At 48.3% G+C, this 18800-nt stretch overlaps 1 protein-coding gene across 22 annotated transcripts in view; it reads left to right on the forward strand.

The window, feature by feature from the left end:
* Positions 1–18800, forward strand: part of GRAMD1B (GRAM domain containing 1B) — a 267819-nt gene that overhangs the window by 200323 nt on the left and 48696 nt on the right. The window contains exon 1 of one of the 22 annotated variants that reach the window (XM_054437579.2): positions 2809–3042. The exons of 20 other annotated variants lie outside the window; for them this stretch is intronic. Coding sequence is in view for 1 of the 2 variants with exons in the window: in XM_054437576.2 (XP_054293551.1) it covers positions 3157–3167 (11 nt within the window). In the remaining variant the exon portion in view is untranslated. Of the gene's footprint in view, positions 1–2808; positions 3043–3092; positions 3168–18800 lie in introns of those variants that run through there. One more of the 22 variants, XM_054437576.2, reaches the window with a different exon arrangement.

Below are 18800 nucleotides of genomic sequence, written 5' to 3' on the forward strand. Positions count from 1 at the left end.
AGATATTTTTCACTGTGTTTTTCAACAGTAGCTATTGCTTTTGACCAGTATTGATTATAGTAGCTTTAGTTTACTGGACAGATACATACTATGTGTCAGATGCAGTGAGAAGCAGGTTGCATGTATTTAGGTCATTTAATCCTCACACTTTCCATTAAGATCGAAAGATCGGAAACTTAGTGAAGCTAACTTTTCAAAGAGCACAGAAGAAGTAATTGATAGGACTAACATTTGAAGTCGTATTTGTCTGGTCCCTGACATACGGTTTTAACCCATTGTATTTAATATAAACCATGAAAATACTAACAATATAAGCCCATATACAGCTGTACATTTTGTAGTGGAAGAAGGAAAGTCCCCTCAAAATTAGCACAACTTGTTCAAAGTTACACAGTAAGTGAGTGGGGAAGTTAGGACTAGGACTCTGGCCACTTGATTCCACCAACCCCTGTGTCTGTGCCTTAATGGAGGAAAGGACATTCAGTGCAACTTTTTTTTTTTTTTTTTTTTTTTTGGTATGCAGAGTCTTGCTCTGTCGCCCAGGGTGTAGTGCAGTGGTGCAATCGTGGCTCACAGCAACCTCTGCCTCCTAGGTTCAAGAGATTCTCCTGCCTCAGCCTCCCGAGTAGCTGGGATTACAGGTGCGTGCCACCATGCCTGGCTAATTTTTGTATTTTTAGTAGAGATGGGATTTCACCACATTGGCCAGGCTGGTCTAAAACTCCTGAGCTCGAGTGATCCACCCGCCTCTGCCTCCCAAACTGCTGAGATTACAGGCATGAGCCACCACGCCCAGCCCAAAGATATTTACTGAATATGTGTGTACCCAGTACTCCTACATGCTGGAGGGACATGAAAGAAAAAATAGCCTACGATCTTCTCAGGGATGTAAAACCAACAGAGGACAACAGAATCTGCAATTAAGTTCTAAATGTGTACTATAAGGGCAGGGGCAGGAGAGGTACCCAACTGTTCTTGGGTGCTTTCACGTGCTTTTTTGACTTCATCATCTTTTCAACAGTACAAAGGAGGAAATATGTAGTATTAGCATTTCAGTTGAAGAAACTGAGTCTGAGATAAGAGTAGGTGGGTGACCAACAAGCAATGCAACTCAGTTTTGGTTCCAGATCTGACTCTAGTCCAAGATCTTTCCGTGGATTAACAGAGAAGAGCCAGATAGGCATTTCAGAAGAGGTCGGACTTGAGCCAGACAAGGAGGGATGGCTGAAATCGGGGCATTGCCAATATACCTTTCTTTGGAGCCTGGGATTCCTCTAGGTAACAGAGGTAGGGCCAGACAGCCCAGACCTATCTGCTTCCCAGATACTGTGAGGCCGCTGTTCTATCAGCGGGCTGCAGGCAGAAGCAATCTTGGAAACACTTTTCATGATGAGCCTGCAGGGGCTGGCCCTCCCAGAATGAGACATTTTGCCAACAGATGCCCAAGAAATATTAGCTCTCGGCATGAGTTTGAGCAGGATGCAGGTGACATCAATGGATTATAATTACTATTCACCTTCAGCATGTTTTCCTATGCAGCTGCAGTGGACAGACAAAACTGTCTTTTTGGAAGATTCAAAGCATGAGAATGCATAAGCCAAACATTTGCTGTTCAGGGTGGTCCTGGAATAGCAACGTGGGCGTCGCCTGGCAGTTTGTTAGAAAGGCTGACTTTTGGGTGGTCCCCTAGACCTGCTCTATCAGAGTCTGTGGGTGAAGAAGATTCTTGGGGGATTAAAGTTTCCTAGGCACTGAGCTAACCATCATCATTGTTAGTGTTGTCGGTTTTGTGCTACATCCCTCAAGAGATGACAGTGGTTCTCAAATAGTTGGGATGTGAGGCAATTAGTTAATTGCCATGGGTCTAGAGACAGGTGATCTGGATTCCCAGCTCTGCCTCTTTCTTGCATGGGACCTTCACTTTTCCAGGACTCAGTTTCCAGATCCACTAAACAGGTCAGTATTTAGGTGATTGTGGTGGGAATGAAATGATTGAATGTAGGCAAAATGCTTTGTAAGCCATGAATGACTTTCAAAATATTATTAATATCGCTGCTGAATAGAATACCTCGCACTGCCAGAACTTTCCTCTGGGGGCTGTCTGAGTACTAATACTGCATTTCGGTGAATGGACAGAGAAAAAAAAAAAACACTTTTAAGAGGTACAGCTTAGAATTAGAAGACCCAGGCGACTCTGCTTTGCCACGAATGTAAGTGCTTTCCCTGAATATTACTCCTGCCGTCTGTGAGAGCCTGACCTGCCGGAGAGGCGAGCATCCTGGAAGTCTGGGAGCAGCTACACTGAAGAGGCCCTCGGCCATCTTTTCTTGCGGATTAGGGTCTCAGCGCTGGCCGCCTCTCTTCCTGTACTCCCAGGGCTCGGGCCGGAGAGCAGCCGTCATCCTTTGAAGGATGCACGACTCTCTTTAGAGCCAGGCACCTGTGTTTTTATTTAGTGTCACCTCCTTGATACAGGTCGACCTAGTGGGCAGCACCTGGGAAATAATTGGTGGCAGCGAAGGGAGCAGAGTCTCCGGGGAACATGGTCTTGTATTTTGTCGGATTGAGGGTGAAGAGGAAATAACCCCCCCGCAGTCCCAGCGGCTCTGTCCTCCGCGCTGGCATGAATAATTGAGCGCCGGCAAGCTGACTGCACCAAAGAGTTGCATTATGTAAACCGGCAGGGGACGCGCGTGCGTGTGTGCGCGTGTGCGTGTCTGCGCGCAAGAGGGGTGCGTGTCTGAGTGTGTCTGTGCGCCTGTGCGCGTGCGTGCCTGAGCTCAGAACAGCTGTCTGTGAGGGAGTCAGAGGGAGAGAGAGAAAGGGAGCCGGGGAGAGAGAGAGGGGGACTTCTGTAAGGCGGCACGACCACTCCAAATAACAGCCGCAGAGGGAGGTGGGGGAGAGGGAAATAAAGGGGAGTCATGCTTAAAATGCCACAGCGGTGTGAAACAGCAGAGCAAAGAAGCGCCCTCAGCTTCTGAGAGCCCTGGCCCGAGTCCCCTCCCCCGTTAGAAACAGGGCTTTGGGATAGTCATGGAGGTGAGTGCCCTCCAGCCTCCTCAGGGCCCCCGCTCCCCGCCCCCGCCCCCCACTGCCCAATGCATGAATGAATGAGTTCCTCTCTGCACTGCACTCTGCTACTGTTCCTACCTAATGGCTTCCAGGTTAGTGCTAACTCGTGCTGACGCCTGGTGCGTGTGTGTGTGTGTGTGTGTGTGTGTCTATGTTTGTTTCCTCGTGGGATTTTTTGGAAGAGGTGGCTGTGTCCTGGGGTCAGGAAGGGGCCCTGGGGGCTGTGGTGAAGACCTGTCTTTCTGGTTGTGTGCTTTTCTCATCTGACGCAGGCTGCTCACAGCTGCCAGGAACACAAACCTTTCAAGGCAGAGTAAATCCGGAGACCATGTTGTTTGCTTCTGTTTTCTGTTCTGGGGATCCGAAAGCAGCCAGTGTGACATCATGCTGCAGAGATGCCACCTTCTTTTCCCTCCCTAGCCTTTTCTCTTCTCCTCTATAGTAGCACTGCTTGAGCTGAGCTCTGGATCACGGAGGGGTGGCCCTGGGGTGGGCTGGAGGGAGAGGCTGGGTTGAGGGTGATGATGGTCTCCTTGTCCAGCAAGACTTAATTCAGGGCCGTCTAACTTGGAGAAAGGAGGGCAGAGGAATGAATTAGTGGCACAATGCATCATGGAGAACTGGCCGAGAGCTTCTGGGGGAGGTGTGGACAGGCCATGTGCTCCTGTTCCCCACCTGCTGGCTTCCCTCCGCAGTGCCTCCGGCGGGGGGTAGGAGCTGGCCAGAGCTGTGGTCAGGAAGATAGGGACAGACACTGCTTATCCCACAGGGAGAGGGCCATGGGACAGATGGATCTGGCCAGCAGAAGGAGAGGATGAGAGGGGAAGTTGATAGCTCTCATCTCAGAGAAATGAAGGGATTTGTTTATTCTTTGGCTTAGCCAGCATTTGGCGTAGAGATTTGCCATGTATTTTGAGAAAATAGCTACCCAGTGGCTGGGCCTTACTCCCCCACACCTCCTTGCATTGTTAGTTATTTGCTTGATTTAGGAAGTAGAGGGCTGGGGGAGGACTTGGAGCTTGCTCTCTCCCCGGGGCCTCAGCCAAGAGCTCAGGCAGGGCTAGAGAAAGCCATCTTTGCCTCTTCTGTGATACTTGCTAGCACACTGTGCTCCGGGGAGACCCCCTTGCTCCTCTACCTCCTGCCTCTCCTCCCGCCGCAGCTGACCTTGAATGGTGGTCATATTTCTAGCCTTTGCCTTGGATAGCACTCGGCAGGTTAGAGAAGTTTGGAACCAAGATGAGAAAAGCTGGCCTTGGAAGAAGGGTAAGGGAAAGGGGTGTTTTTGGGAGCCACCCGCAGCAGGAGATTGATAATGTCAAGGCCATGATTAAAAAGTAGTGCCCCGTGAGGATTGGGGGTGGGTGGGGAGTGGAGAATCAGCTAGTCCGGTTACCTCTGTAGGCATTTAAGCAATTCCAAAACAATCACTTGTGGAAAGAATGAAGGAATAAAAGCTGTCATCATCTAGAAGAAAAACTCCTGGGTGGGTATGCTGGCTCATGCCTGTAATCCCAGCACTTTGAGAGCTGAGGTGGGAGGATCGCTTGAGCCTAGGAGTTCAAGACCAGCCTGGGCAACATAGTGAGGCCCTGACTCTATTTAATAATAATTTTTTTAAAAGCCTAAAACTAAACACCTCCCACGCCCCCTCCCCGCTTCTCTCTTTTGTGGCCCTACAAATTTCTTCTGCTGACAGGAGCAAGCCTGCAGCCCTTTCTCCCAATGGTTGGGACACAGGCACCCTCCCCTTGACCTTTTCAAGGTCTTTTCTGTTTAGACCAGAGGCCAGCAGACTGTTTTGGTACAGGGCCAGATAGTCAATACCGGGGGCCTTGTGGGCCGGGCTGTCTCAGCTACTCAATTCTGCTTTGCCCAGTAGAAGCAGTTGTGGACAATTTATGAACGAACGAGCATGGCTGTGTTCCCAATAAAACTTTATTTATGGACTCCGAAATGTGGATTTCCTATGATTTTCACATGTCACAAAATATTCTCCAGATGTTTTTCAGCCACTTAAAAATGCAAACACTATTCTTGTATCCAGATAAGAGACCCTTAAGGTCTGTAGTTTTGCGTCTGGCCTAGAGATCCTCATATAAACACTCAGAATTATAGCGTAACCTGAGTTGGGGTAAAATTGTTCATCCTTCTGCCGAAACTTGGATTTGTCTTGTTGGGGGAAGTGGTGGGGGTGTTTGCTTCTTGGAGGGATATACACCCCACTTAGCCTACAGGATAAGGTTGAAGCACTATACCCAGAGACTCATAAAGGAACAGTGAGCAATTTCTTGATTCTTTTGATTCGGAAAATGACTGAAAATATGTTTGCATTATGATTCCCAAAGCAGGTGAAGTGATGATTCTGCTCTATTCTGAGCGGCTCAGGCCACTTCTCTGCAGTATTACAACTACGTCTGGGCTTCAGAGTTAAGGAAGTTGAGATCACCCGGACTCCGTTCAGAGGAGGAGGAGCCCAGTCGCTGGCTAAGGGACCCATCGCCATGTTAATTTGAGAGGGCAGCAGGTCCCGAGAAGGCATGAGAGCCACGTGAAAATGACACGTGGAGGAGAAATTAGATTTGTTCTATGGCTCAGAAGGGAGTAGGATAGGACCTCTGGTAGGAAGCCATAGGAAACAGTTTGAGCTTAAAATAAAAGCTATCAGAGCTGTCCCAAGGTGCAATGAGTTATACATCAATTAGTGACTGGACCTTGAGAGGTAAAGATTGGGTGGGGATGTTGTAGGAGAAGTGATTTTTAACTTCAGAGAATAGGTCTGAGGAAGTAGAATTGTTTCACCCAAAGAAAGGAGGATAAGAGCAGAGGAGGGGTTATAACTGATGAACTGACCTGCAGTCCAGGATAGCTGGAATAAAAGAAAATGGGATTAAGTGCAATATAACAGAGGGTTTTTTCTTTTTTTTTCTTTTTCTTTTTTTTTTTTTCAGGCCAGGCCTCACTCTGTCACGCACGCTGGAGTGCAGTGGCATGATGTCGGCTCACTGCAACCTCTGTCTCCAGGGCTCAAGCAATCCTCCCAGCTCAGCCTCCCAAGTAGCTGGGATTACAGGCGTGAGCCACCACACCTGGCTAATTTTAAGAACATTTTTTAATTTTCTTAAAAGTATAGTAGAGACCAACTCTTACTATATTGCCCAGGCTGGGCTTTTTCTTTTTAAAATCATAAATCGCTTCCTGATAATAGCAGGAGCCAATGAGAAGGGTGGCAAGGAAAAGCCCTAGGATTTCGTACCCTGAATGTATTTTAAATTAGACTAAAGCCTCTCTTGGTTGACGGGCATCTGCTTGAAGCCAGCAGCGGGATTGACCTCTTACAGTTTTCTCTATTCTAAAATTTCTGACTTTAATGTGGTCATTCTTCGGTATGCTTCGGTTTGAGTTATAGCAGAAAGATAAATCAGAACCAGATTTGAATCCCAGCGGTCAGGCAGAGATTAGCCATCCTGGTAGGCCATTGGGGTCCGGGGAGGAGCGATATGACGGGCAGGAATGTGGCATGTCACAACTTCTCCCCCACCTGCACAGCCTTAGTCTGACTGCCTCTCGAGGAACATTGACCTGACAGTACCATAGCAACCTCTGGCACTGAGGTGATGTGGCCCTGGCCAGGGAAAAGGCTGGTGATGCTGAGTTAACTGTGGGCCCAGACTGCCTGGATTTTGTTTCTGGATGCTTTGCCTAATTTAGATCTGAGTCCTTCTATCTCAGAGATGCTACTGCTCTCAGTACTTCACAGTGTATTCTTTATATGTTCTTTGTCATCCTCCTCCATGTCCTTGTGGGGGTTAGACAGCATCCACTCTCGTTCTTGCATAATAAAAGCGGAAGCTCAGAGAGGAGTGGTTTGTCCCCAGATCAGACATGAGGAAGGCCTGAGTCAGGAAAGCCACCTAACTCCTGGGGGCTATTCCTCAGTTTCCCGGTCGGTCTCCCTTGACGAGCGGTGATGGGAGATACTGCATGGTGTTAGTTCATTACGTGTCTGTCTCTCCCATCAGATTGTGAGTTTCTTAGAGTCAGGGACAATATCCCCAGTGCCTAGACCTTTACCTGGCATGGGCATAGAACATGGTCCTCACCAACTGTTTGACGGGTGGATGGATGGATCCTGCAGGAATTCCTTTTGGTTTTAGTAGCAGCATTTCTCTTGCTGGGGATGGGGGAGGGGCCCTTGATGAGCAAACACAGGAGAAGCTGGAAGTTCTATTCAGTTGAACTCCTTGCCTTGTTCCAGTGGTCTTGGCCTCCCAGTGGATTGGAAATCTCTTTTGAGGAAGGGGCTTCCTGGGAGAGTTTAGCGCCTTTCTGCTTTCACAAGGTTCTGTTCCTTCTGAAATACTTTGGGTGTGATTGTACTTAAGAGTTGACTGAGATTGTTAGAGGCAAGTTTATTATATACTTTTATTAATGTAATTTCATATTTTATTTTATTTTGAGAAAGGGTCTCACTCTGTTGACTAGGCTGAAGTGTAGTGGTGTGACTATAGCTCACTGCAGCCTTGAATTCCTGGGCTCAGGTGATCTTCCCACCCCAACCTCTGAAGAGCTGGGACTACAGGCATCTGCCACCACGCCTGGCTAATTCTTTTTTTTTTTTTTTTTTAGAGACGAGGTCTTGCTATGTTGCCCAGGCTGGCCTCAAAGTCCTGGCCTCAAGCAGTCCTCCCACCTCGGCCTCCCAAAGTGCTGGGATTACAGGCATGAGCCACTGCAACTGGCCATAGAGGCAATTTTAAAAGTATTAAGTTCTTACTGTGTGCCCAATATCACATTTAATATCATGTGGATACAAACAACCATGACACTGTTGCTGTCCTATTGGGCCCTCAGGATGAATATGTAATACAAAGTTAGAGGTGCTCCAAAGATTCTTGCTTAATGACATTGAATCAGCAAGGTTAGGTTAATTTCTAAAGACTATTAAAATCAAAGAGATTTGGACAGATAATGATCGCTGAGCGTCATGGAGGAATGAGGACTGTGGCACGTAAGAGTGCCATTAGAGCTGCCCCAACATGAAAGCAGCTGGCCGGTGGGAGCTCTGTCAGTGGAGATCTGAAGCAGAGGCCTGGTGGCTATTGTCAGGGCATTGCAGAGGGAGCCCTGCACCCAGTGGGAGGATGGATTACATGACCACTATGGGCTCTTTCGAAACTACAGATCATTGTAGATCAGCTCAGCCAACACCCAGCCTGTGAACCCAGCAGGACTGTCCCCTAAATGTTAGGCATTTGTTCTGTTGTGAACAATCTCAGGAAAAGGAAATTGTACAACACCAGTAAGTTCTTATGTTTGATTTTAGTATCTTCTGCTTTATCTTAAGTCTTTATTGTCTCAGCCCTGTAGATGTAGGATCTAGCTGAATATATGCCTAGCCACAATCTGTACTCTCATCCCGTGTCTTTGCCATGTGGAAAGGACTGAATTTAGGAACAGGATTCAGTTTCTTAACTGGGAATTCACATTCCACTGCTAATCCTGTTTCACTCCATGAGCAATTATAGGAAGCTCTTTACTTTTGGGATGCACGGTCTAATTAGGTTTATGCTTTAAAGGATTCTCACTCCAGGAAAATAGGTTGTGATCATGCAACAGACTAAAAACACAGGTGCACAGAAAGAAAAAGTGATTTTCTCAAGGACACCAATCAGCTCAGGATTTTAAAATCAGGTACCCTGATGTCTAGACAGAGTGACAAGGCTAGCAGAGAGTCTGGAAGTGATGTCATATTTTAGTTTTCATGGACCCAAGAGCTAGAAAAAGGACTTAAAGGCTGGCCTTTTAAAAAAGGCAGATTTGGGGCCAGCTTTAGAAAGATATGTCTATCAGAGTGGCTGAACGATGGAATGAATGGCTTTAAGAAGATCCCACTTTTTGGCCGGGCGTAGTGGCTCACGCCTGTAATCCCAGCACTTTGGGAGGCCGAGGCGGGCAGATCACGAGGTCAGGAGATCGAAACCATCCTGGCTAACGTGGTGAAACCCCATCTCTACTAAAAATACAAAAAATTAGCCGGGCATGGTGGCGGGCGCCTGTAGTCCCAGCTACTCGGGAGACTGAGGCAGGAGAATGGTGTGAACTCAGGAGGCGGAGCTTGCAGTGAGCCGAGATGGTGCCACTGCACTCCAGCCTGGGAGACAGAGTGAGACACCATCTCAAAAGAAAAAAAAAGAAAAAAAAAAAGGAAAGAAGATCCCACTTTTTAAAATTCATGGATTATATATCTGCAACCCCAGTATGTGCCAGTCATTTTGCTAGAGGTACTGGGGAAACACACATAGACGTGGCCCCAGCCCCCATGGAGTGCTCAGCCTGGTGGTAAGCAATGAAACAGCAACAACAACAAAACAAGACAATTTCAGCTCCTATAAGGGCAGTGAAGAGAAACAGGGCCACGTGGTAATGATTGCCTGGGGTTAGGAAGGCCACTTTATATGGAGTGGCCCTTCAAGAAAGTCTGCTCTGAGGAGGTGACATTTGAGCTTTGATCTGAAGGCTGAAAAGGAACCAGCATTCAAAATTTTAGAGTAAGAGTTCCAGGCGGTGGGACCAACAAGTGCCAATATCCTAGGTGAACTGGGTTTGTTCAAGAAAGAGAAAGGTCCAGGGAGGCTAGAATAAAATGAGGGAGGAAATGACAAGTTGAGGAAATTGTTGGATTCTATAAGAAGTTGGATAGCTGGTCATTAAATCCTTCTCTTAGGGGATATGAACCTTCTCCCCAGCAGCTTCGGAGGAGGAAGCAGAATGGATTTACTGCAGATGAGCCCTTTGGGTAAAGTGATTTATGTCTGATTTCTGACACTGGTTCTGTAGCATTATCAGTGTTTTCAAAGATGTTTATAATTTGTTCCTCTTTGAAATATCCTTTGAGATAACAGGAACTCTTGCTTTTTTCTCCTTGGCTCTGGCAGGACCCAAACAAACTTATTTTGTTTTTGTAGGAAGGGGGAAAAGTGGGTCAGGCTGTTTTGTCATTTCAGGCATGGAGTCCTGGTTCTATTGCAGGGCCTTGTCTCCATGGAAATGAAAAATAGTGTTTGTCATGCCTGTTCCTGGATTGAATTCCAAACTCTGGACTGAACAGAAGCTGCAGGAAAGCCAGGCAGCAGGGGGGAGTGGGATGGATGGAGACTCCAGCCATGGTGATGAAGGACCTCTTCTCCTTGCCTGAGCAGGAAAGGCAAACAACCTTTGCCTAGGTCCAGCTCTTCCTATCACCTCTCTGGACTGAGAATGCCAGTGGAAGGGTAACTGAAGTGCTACTTTTCTCTACTTAGCCAAAAGCTTTCCATGGACTTTGCCCTTATGTTAAGTAGTCAATTAATAAATTCATCAACAACCGAAGTCACTGCTCAGACTTTCCCTTGCACCAAGTAATTCCTTCCAGGCTTGAGGAGATCCCTAATGAGACGGTGTCTAGGTATTAAATTAGTCAGCTGGCTGCAAATGTTTTGGATGGGCTGTCCCACCTTTAAATTTCTTTGTAAAAATTTTTTAAAGTTTTGGGTTTTTTTTTAACTTAAATATTTATACAAGACAGGGAAGGAGGAATCAGTAAGTGGGGCTTGTTGCCCATAAGAAGTGCCCTGAATTATCTACACAGTATTTACAGAGATAAGGCATGTGAGGGGCGGAGTGCAGAAGGAGGTAGGGGCATGGGCGGTGTGGACGCTGAGTGAATGTTTGGATGGCCCACAGTGGCTGGTTCATGAGCCTGGAGTATTGTCAGGCTTCCATTTGTAAGGTGTCTCTACCAGTGGTCTGAACCTGGCAACAGTCCAGTTCCACCTTTGGTCCAAATTTCAGGCAGACCCTGTCCCTGAACACCTTGTATACTTCACCCAAGATACCAATTTGGAAAGGCCTCCAGGAATCTCCGCAATTTTCACAAGTGGAGGAGAGGGGACAAGAGGTTCATTTCTGTCAAAATGTTGCCCTTTCAGCAGGTAGGAAAGGCCCATTCTGTGTCAGATCTGCAGATGGCATTTGTAGGAACTGTGACAGGGAAGAAAGGCGTTAGCTTGGGAGCCCTTTCCCTTTCTGTCCCTTGCTGAAATGCAACCTGCTGCTAAATCTAGGCCAAAGTGTGGCACGCCTGGACCAGGCTGAGACTCTGCTTTAGTGTAAGTTTGGGAAGAGAACTTCTATGCTGTAGGGAAAAAAAAGCATCTCTTCTCAAAGCTGTTCTGGTCCCTTCTTTCAAACAGGTAATCACAGCTTGATTTTCTCCCCTAGAAAGGGAACTGGACCCGGTGGCAGTTATCACCAGGTTTAGAAGCCAGTGATAGGCACACAGAGAGCAGGTTCCATGCATGGTCACAGGGAGCTCCTCTTAGAACAGTACAGGTCTTATCCTTTTGAACCCCAGCCCCATCCAGCATCCTGAAAAGCGTGTGTGTGGGGAAGGGGAGGCACTGAGATTGGCACTGTTAGGCACCTGAGTCTGAGCTGTGAAGGGGAAGAACCATCCTGCTGTCTGTTAACTCCTTGGTGGACAGTCGTGTCATCTCTCTGGACCTTTTGTATTCATAGCAATGAGAGGGTTGGACCTGAAAGGCCCTTTCAGCTCTTTCTCTGAACCAGTCAAATCTTCTGGGAACTTGGGACTGTGGGTTTATTTTCATGAGTAAAAGGAGCTGAGACCAGGAACTTCAGGGGGTTATGACAAGGAGTGAAGCAAGCCTTACCAGGTCACTACTAGTGATTTGGTAGTTTGCTATCTAAGGAGGAGGATCCAAGGGGAATTGGGGGCCCTGCTGGTATTTGTGATTTGGCCTTTTCACTCCCCTCTACAAGGTTCTGGTTGGGTCTGCCCTTCCCACCTGCCGTGACATGGGTGCAGAATGTAGACTCTAGCAAGTGACTAGCGATAGTACAGAAAGAATAACCATCTTCATGGAGTCCTCGTAGACTCTGAATTTGGAACTGGTTTAGTGGGGCAGACCTGCAAATGGAGGCATTTGCAGGCAGCATGTAAATTTCATGCAAATGTTATACAAATACACCTGTGGCTCTCCTCTCTCAGCCACTTGAGCGTGTGCTATGGGAAAATTCAAAGGGGAGCTGGCTAATTCGTATGGATATTTGCAGTGGCATTATAAAGAACTGAGAAGGATTATTAATGAAACTTTGGAATCAGCATGAGGATAGGACGTGTGTAACTGGATAACAGGGTAGTCTTCTCTTAGGAATTAGGGACTGGTCGTCAGCGTTTACCCCATGCTACAAATGGCAGGGACAGAGGAGGTGCTTGTGATATGGCTGTGGGCCTTCGCGCCAATGGTAATTGTTAGGCTCCTACATCAAAAGGTGATGTCCCATCAGGTTCTGCCTACACCTCATCATCTCCATGTCAGATTCTTCCACATTAGCAATTCCTGTGACAAACTCAAATGATTTTACTATTCCAGCAGGTCCACCTACCTGGTGGACACTGCACAGCTGTTATACCCAGAGTTGTAAACAGGTCTCTGTCACTTGGAGCAGATATGTCACTCACTCCTTGATACTTAAGAGATAGTTTCTTGGGAGTGTAGAGATTCTCAAACTTCAGAGTGCTTCAGAATCAACCATGATACTTATTTTGAAATGCAGATTCCTAAGGCCATCCACTGGAAATTTTCATTTATTGGTGGGGGTGGTATCAGGTTAAGGCTGGGATTCTGCACGTTAAGGAAGCATCCTTTGTGTTCCTGGTTCCTACTATGGGAAGTGAGACTTGGGAACATCAAAGCCCCTGAGGAAAGCGGACAAGGATATTTACTGCACATTTTACAGAGAGGAACAAGAGTCTTTTTTTTTTCTTTTCTTTTTTTTTCTTTTTTTTTGAGATGGAGTCTTGCTGTGTCACCCAGGCTAGAGTGCAGTAGCACAGTCTCGGCTCCCTGAAACCTCCACCTCCTGGGTTCAACTGATTGTCTTGCCTCAGCCTCCTGAGTAGTTGGGATTACAGGTGTGCACCACCACGCCCAGCTGATTTTTGTATTTTCAGTAGAGATGGGGTTTCACCATGTTGGTCAAGCTGGTCTCAAACTCCTGATCTCAAGTGATCCGCCTGCCTCGGCCTCCCAAAATTCTGGGATTACAGGTGTGAGCCACGGCACCCAGCCAAGAGCCTTCTTAATAATAGCAGCAGCTCAAAAATATTTATGGAGCGTACCAAGCACTGTGCTAAATGTTTTACTTAGGTTATTTCATTTAACACAGTACTATGAGATAGGGGTTTGTATCTCTCATTACCAGTGCTCCTGGCACTGAGATGATTACAGCCATACATTTGACCATCTAGGTCACTGTAGGGCTGGGCTTAGAAGAAACAATGAAGTCAACACTTCATTGCAGTGTCCAGGTGTGGGGAGGGGGGGCTGACAGTCTGATTGGGAATGCGCCAGGGCTGGGGCAGCCAGGGTGTGCACTGCAGAGGGAAGCAGGAAGGAGCAGCTGCAGTCCAAGCAGGTGGAGGCACTGGGGGCCAGAGAGACAGGTACATATTTTGCAATATCTGGGGCAGAAATGATTTTCTCTGAAGGCAAACAAGTTAACTCAAGTGATGAACACCGGAACACCAGCTAACTATTCTGCTCTACTCAGGATTCTGAAAAATGCACGGGTAGCTGATCAGGGAGCTGGTTTGCTGACAAGGTCTGCCCTGTGCCTGCAGGACCACACTGGGGATAAGGATAGGAAGAAAGCCAAGCAAAGTGGTGTAGCGGCCACCGTGTCTGAGATGGGCGCGGGGGTGAGGGTGGGGGCAGGGATGCTGCAGAGAGTCACTGAAGAAACTCTGAAGAGTCCTCGTCCTCTTTCTCTACTTCCCTTTTCTCAAGGACATCAGCTAGACCTAACTATAGGAGGTAGGATCAAACCATAGGTAGCATGAGATACTGTGATCAGACTTCAGGGAGCACTGTTTGCTAGCAAGGTAACCAGGGGAGGAGAGCAATAATAGTCTGTGTTGCAGGTCTTAAAAAGAGGGGAAATGGGGAAATGAATGAATGACCTCTGGGGCCCATGCCATGGCTTAAAGGTGGCTGGTGGGGGTCTTAGAGGACCTATTATGAGTGAGAGCTGATGATTACAGGAATCTCTAAAACATCAGCTTAAGCATGTTATACCTGGTGACTCATGGTTTCTGTCAGTGTTCCATATATCCCATGCTATTTTATGCCTTTTCACCCTTGTTCACGCTGTCCGCCACCCCGAACATTCTCTTCTCTCCTACCGTGCCCTCCTTGAACCCCATACCCTTCACCTGGCTAACTCCAACACATCTTCTGAATCTAGCTCAAGTGCCACATCCTCAAGGCAGCATTTCTTGTTTTCTTTTATTCTCTTCTATCATCCCACTTATTGATTATATTAACACGGGAAGAATAGGCCTCTAGCTCTTCCCTTGACTAGAAATGTCCCAAGCACACAGATCCTTTCGCATTCACCAAAATGAACTTGAATGCCTCGCATATGCTAGGTAGTCAGATCAGGGAATATTTGTGGAACTGAAGAGCCAGGTCCAAAGTCATATCACCTTGTCTAGGTACTTAACCCCCCTAAAGTCAAGTTTCTTACATGTGAAGTGGAGAGCTGAATATACTAACCCTAAACTCCAGGAGGGAGTCTTAGTCCCATAGCCCATCTAACACCAGTCTTCCTTCCATCCCTACAGCATATGTAAGGTCTTTCTTATTTTTAGCTCTTAAATCCCAAGATTTTGAAATGTAATGCAATCCTGTTATTAATAATGGTGGCAGGGTCAGATGAATGGCACATTATAAAGTTTATTTGAAACTTTATGTTATGTTATGCATGTTATGTGTTAGAAGATACTCAGGAATTGGTTTTATTTGCTCAGCAGGACATCCAAATCTATGGGATAATGGGTTACCTGGTAAGAGTTTCAGGACTCTAGCAAGTTTAGTGCTGACTTTGCTGACTTAGAACCAGAACTGCAAACATTTCTTCTTTTCTAGAGAAGGATCAGAGTGGAGGTAGAGCACCGGGTGGGGACACGTAAGGGGTATATGTGGGCTTAGTCTGGAAGTGTAGATGTCCATCAGGTGATTGGAGGGAGAGAGAGAGAGAGAAAGAGATTGCTGAGACATGGAAGAGTGAATGTGCATGGCAAAAGGATCTGCAGACAGACCCCAATGGCTGAGGCAGAGGCACAGGTAGACACTCCCCCCCACCATGGCTGAGGCAGAGGCGCAGGTAGACCCTGATGGCCGGGGCAGAGGCGCAGGTAGACCCCGATGGCTGGGGCAGAGGCGCAGATAGGCCTCGATGGCTGGGGCACAGGCGCAAGTAGACCCCGATGGCTGAGGCAGAGGCGCAGATAGGCCCCGATGGCTGGGGCAGAGGTGCAAGTAGACCCCGATGGCTGGGGCAGGGGCGCAGGTAGACCCCGATGGCTGGGGCAGGGGCGCAGGTAGACCCCGATGGCTGGGGCAGGGGCGCAGGTAGACCCCGATGGCTGGGGCAGGGGCGCAGGTAGACCCCGATGGCTGGGGCAGGGGCGCAGGTAGACCCCGATGGCTGGGGCAGGGGCGCAGGTAGACCCCGATGGCTGGGGCAGGGGCGCAGGTAGACCCCGATGGCTGGGGCAGGGGCGCAGGTCGACCCCGATGGCTGGGGCAGGGGCGCAGGTCGACCCCGATGGCTGGGGCAGGGGCGCAGGTCGACCCCGATGGCTGGGGCAGGGGCGCAGGTCGACCCCGATGGCTGGGGCAGGGGCGCAGGTCGACCCCGATGGCTGGGGCAGGGGCGCAGGTCGACCCCGATGGCTGGGGCAGGGGCGCAGGTCGACCCCGATGGCTGGGGCAGGGGCGCAGGTCGACCCCGATGGCTGGGGCAGGGGCGCAGGTCGACCCCGATGGCTGGGGCAGGGGCGCAGGTCGACCCCGATGGCTGGGGCAGGGGCGCAGGTCGGCCCCGATGGCTGGGGCAGGGGCGCAGGTCGGCCCCGATGGCTGGGGCAGGGGCGCAGGTAGGCCCCGATGGCTGGGGCAGGGGCGCAGGTAGGCCCCGATGGCTGGGGCAGGGGCGCAGGTCGACCCCGATGGCTGGGGCAGGGGCGCAGGTAGAACCCGATGGCTGGGGCAGGGGTGCAGGTAGGCCCCGATGGCTGAGGCAGAGGTGCACTGGAAAGGTAGCCAGTGTTGGGGTTTTCAGAGGTAGGCTGAGTGAGATAATTGAGGAACATATAGTCTAGAGTTCAGGTTTTATTCCACAGAGGGTGGGAAATTATAGGGGTCTTTAATCATCAAACAGGATGAAAAAAATGCCAAATCCTCTTTTTAGAAAGTTCACTTTGACAGGAAAAGAGAGAATGGATTGAAGCCTGGAGGCAGGAAGTTGATTCCTTCTTTCTTTGTACTCACCCAGCTACCCACTGTCTTTCCATCTGTGTCTCTTTCTATCCACCCGGCAAACAAACACGATTGAATGCCTGCTTCTGAGAATGAACTTGACAATCAGATAGGCCTGTGTTTGAAAGTTTGAAATCTTGCCCTGCCTCCCATCCATCTGTGTGACTTAGGGTGAATTATTTGATCTGTCAAGAATCCAAATATATCACCTGAAAAATGGGACTAATAATACTATTTGTTGCAACTTCATGGGTTTGTTGGGGAGATTAAACGAAATAATATTTCATAAGTACTCGGTGCTGCACCAGGAGCTCCTGAACACTCAATAAAGTTTAGCTATTTTTATGAATATTAGCAGGTTGTAGGTACAGTTTTGGGAGCCATCTTGATATTCGGGATTGGTAAAGCCAAGGGTGTGAAGACTGTCACTAGGATGGGATTCAGTTCAGTGGAACACATGCCACTTACAGAGCCCTGCTGGGTTGTGTGGGGCGTGCAGAGGGCTGAGCCTCCAGGAGTTTGTAGGTCCTTCATACCAGGCTATGTGTGTTCAATGCTTTAGTCAGCTCCAAGGTGGAGATTTAGAAAAGCTTTTTGGAGCAAGTGGGATTTGAGATGGGTCTTGAAGAATGAACAGGGGGAAAAAAAAAGAAAGAATGAGCAGGACTCCAGCAGGAAGATGTGGAGGAAAAAAAAAGAATGAGCAGGACTCCAGCAGCAGGCAAGGGCTCTTTAGGCTCAAGTAGTGCGTCGTATGGGAGTTTGGAGGCAGGAGAAAGAGCGTGTATATTAAGGGAATTGGCGGAAAGTGTATAGGTGTGGAATATGCAAGCCCTTTAAGAGCATGTAAGGAGAGAAACAGCATAGAGGTGTCATTTACTTTTAGCAGAGAACCTTAGATTCCATTTTGAGAATTTGGGACTTTAATGTGGGAGCTAGTAGAGCGCAGTAAGATGTTGGGCTTGTATTTAGAAAGATTAATGACACAGCTGTGAGTGAGTAGGAAGAGGAAAAGGAGGCAGAGAAGACCACTCAACCGGCTATTTATTGGAAGAGGGTGAGCAGAATTCCTTGAACCTGAACTGGGGCCCTGGGGAAGGAAGGGAAGGATGAGGTAAAAAGCTTTGTAGAAATAGAATTGGTGGAATTCAGTGACTCATTTTTTTGTGGAGTGAGATGGAAGAGAGGGGTCTGCGGCCTGAGAAATCTGGTAATGAAACTGCCATTGAGAATGGGCAATCGTGGGAGGAGGTCTGGGAGGAAAGATGTCCAGCTCTGTGTTCAGTGTGGGGCACTCACGAGACATTGTCTGGAGGAAGCATCCACCTGGCAGCAGGTTGTTGGGTCAGGCTAGTGACTGTGACCAGGGCTGGAAGCAGGTAGAGGAGTCTCTGCCTGGTTGAAGTTAGAGAAAGCTGGAGACAGCCAGGGAGGTGACAGACTCACCTTTAGGGAAGGATTAATTTCAGGCTGGGTAGCAAGAGTTGAGACAGGAGTTCAGCTGTCTCAGAGGAGAATAGTGGTGCTTGTCATCAGGGAGAAGTTTCCAAGAACAGCACAGATGATCAACAGCCTTAAGAGCACAGGGAGATGATATAAGTTGTTTATTGGCTGATGTGTTGAAGGCAGCATTGTAGGTATGTAGATCTTTGCATGGTGTGTGTAGGGTGGGCTAAAGTGGGGCTGCTGGGCAGTGAGGAGTTCTCATGCTTTGATCATTTCATGTGAGATTCATGTGGTTTTGGATAGTTGGAGTCAGTTTTCCTCCTGGTTAGAGTGTGTTGCTGACCTCTTGCTAGAAGCCAGTTAGCTGGGATTCTGGGTTTGGGGAAGGATGAAGGAATCTCCTTTCCATTCTAGGGTCTGGAATTTGTGAAGATGTTCCTTATCTAAGGAAAATACACAACGGCTGTGGGGCCATTGTGTCTGAGATAGGCATGTACTTGATTGTCATCCTTTTTCTAGTTCTTTTTGAGACAGGATCTCACCATGTTGCCTGGGCTGGTCTCAAACTCATGGTCTCAAATGATCCTCCTGCCTCAGCCTCCCAAGTAGCTGAGATTACAGCTCATGCCACCACTCCCAACTTCTCTAGTTATTTTTTGAGCAAACTATTATAGTTGGGACTAGAGGGTAGAGGTCCTCGTTGTTCTAGTAACATAATCCTAGAAGACAGTTTAAACCTTGGAATATGTGGTTATGGGCTTGAGTTGGCCCTAGAGCAAGGAGGCTCACCCCAGAAAGACGTGTGTTGGCACCTGCTCTCCACGCTTCCCCAGGGGTTGTGCACTCATGGATCTGCCTGCCACCAGCCCCACGGCCTGGCATCTCCAACCA

The sequence above is a fragment of the Pongo pygmaeus genome, chromosome 9 (genome assembly GCF_028885625.2).
Source record: "Pongo pygmaeus isolate AG05252 chromosome 9, NHGRI_mPonPyg2-v2.0_pri, whole genome shotgun sequence".
NCBI lineage: Eukaryota > Metazoa > Chordata > Mammalia > Primates > Hominidae > Pongo > Pongo pygmaeus.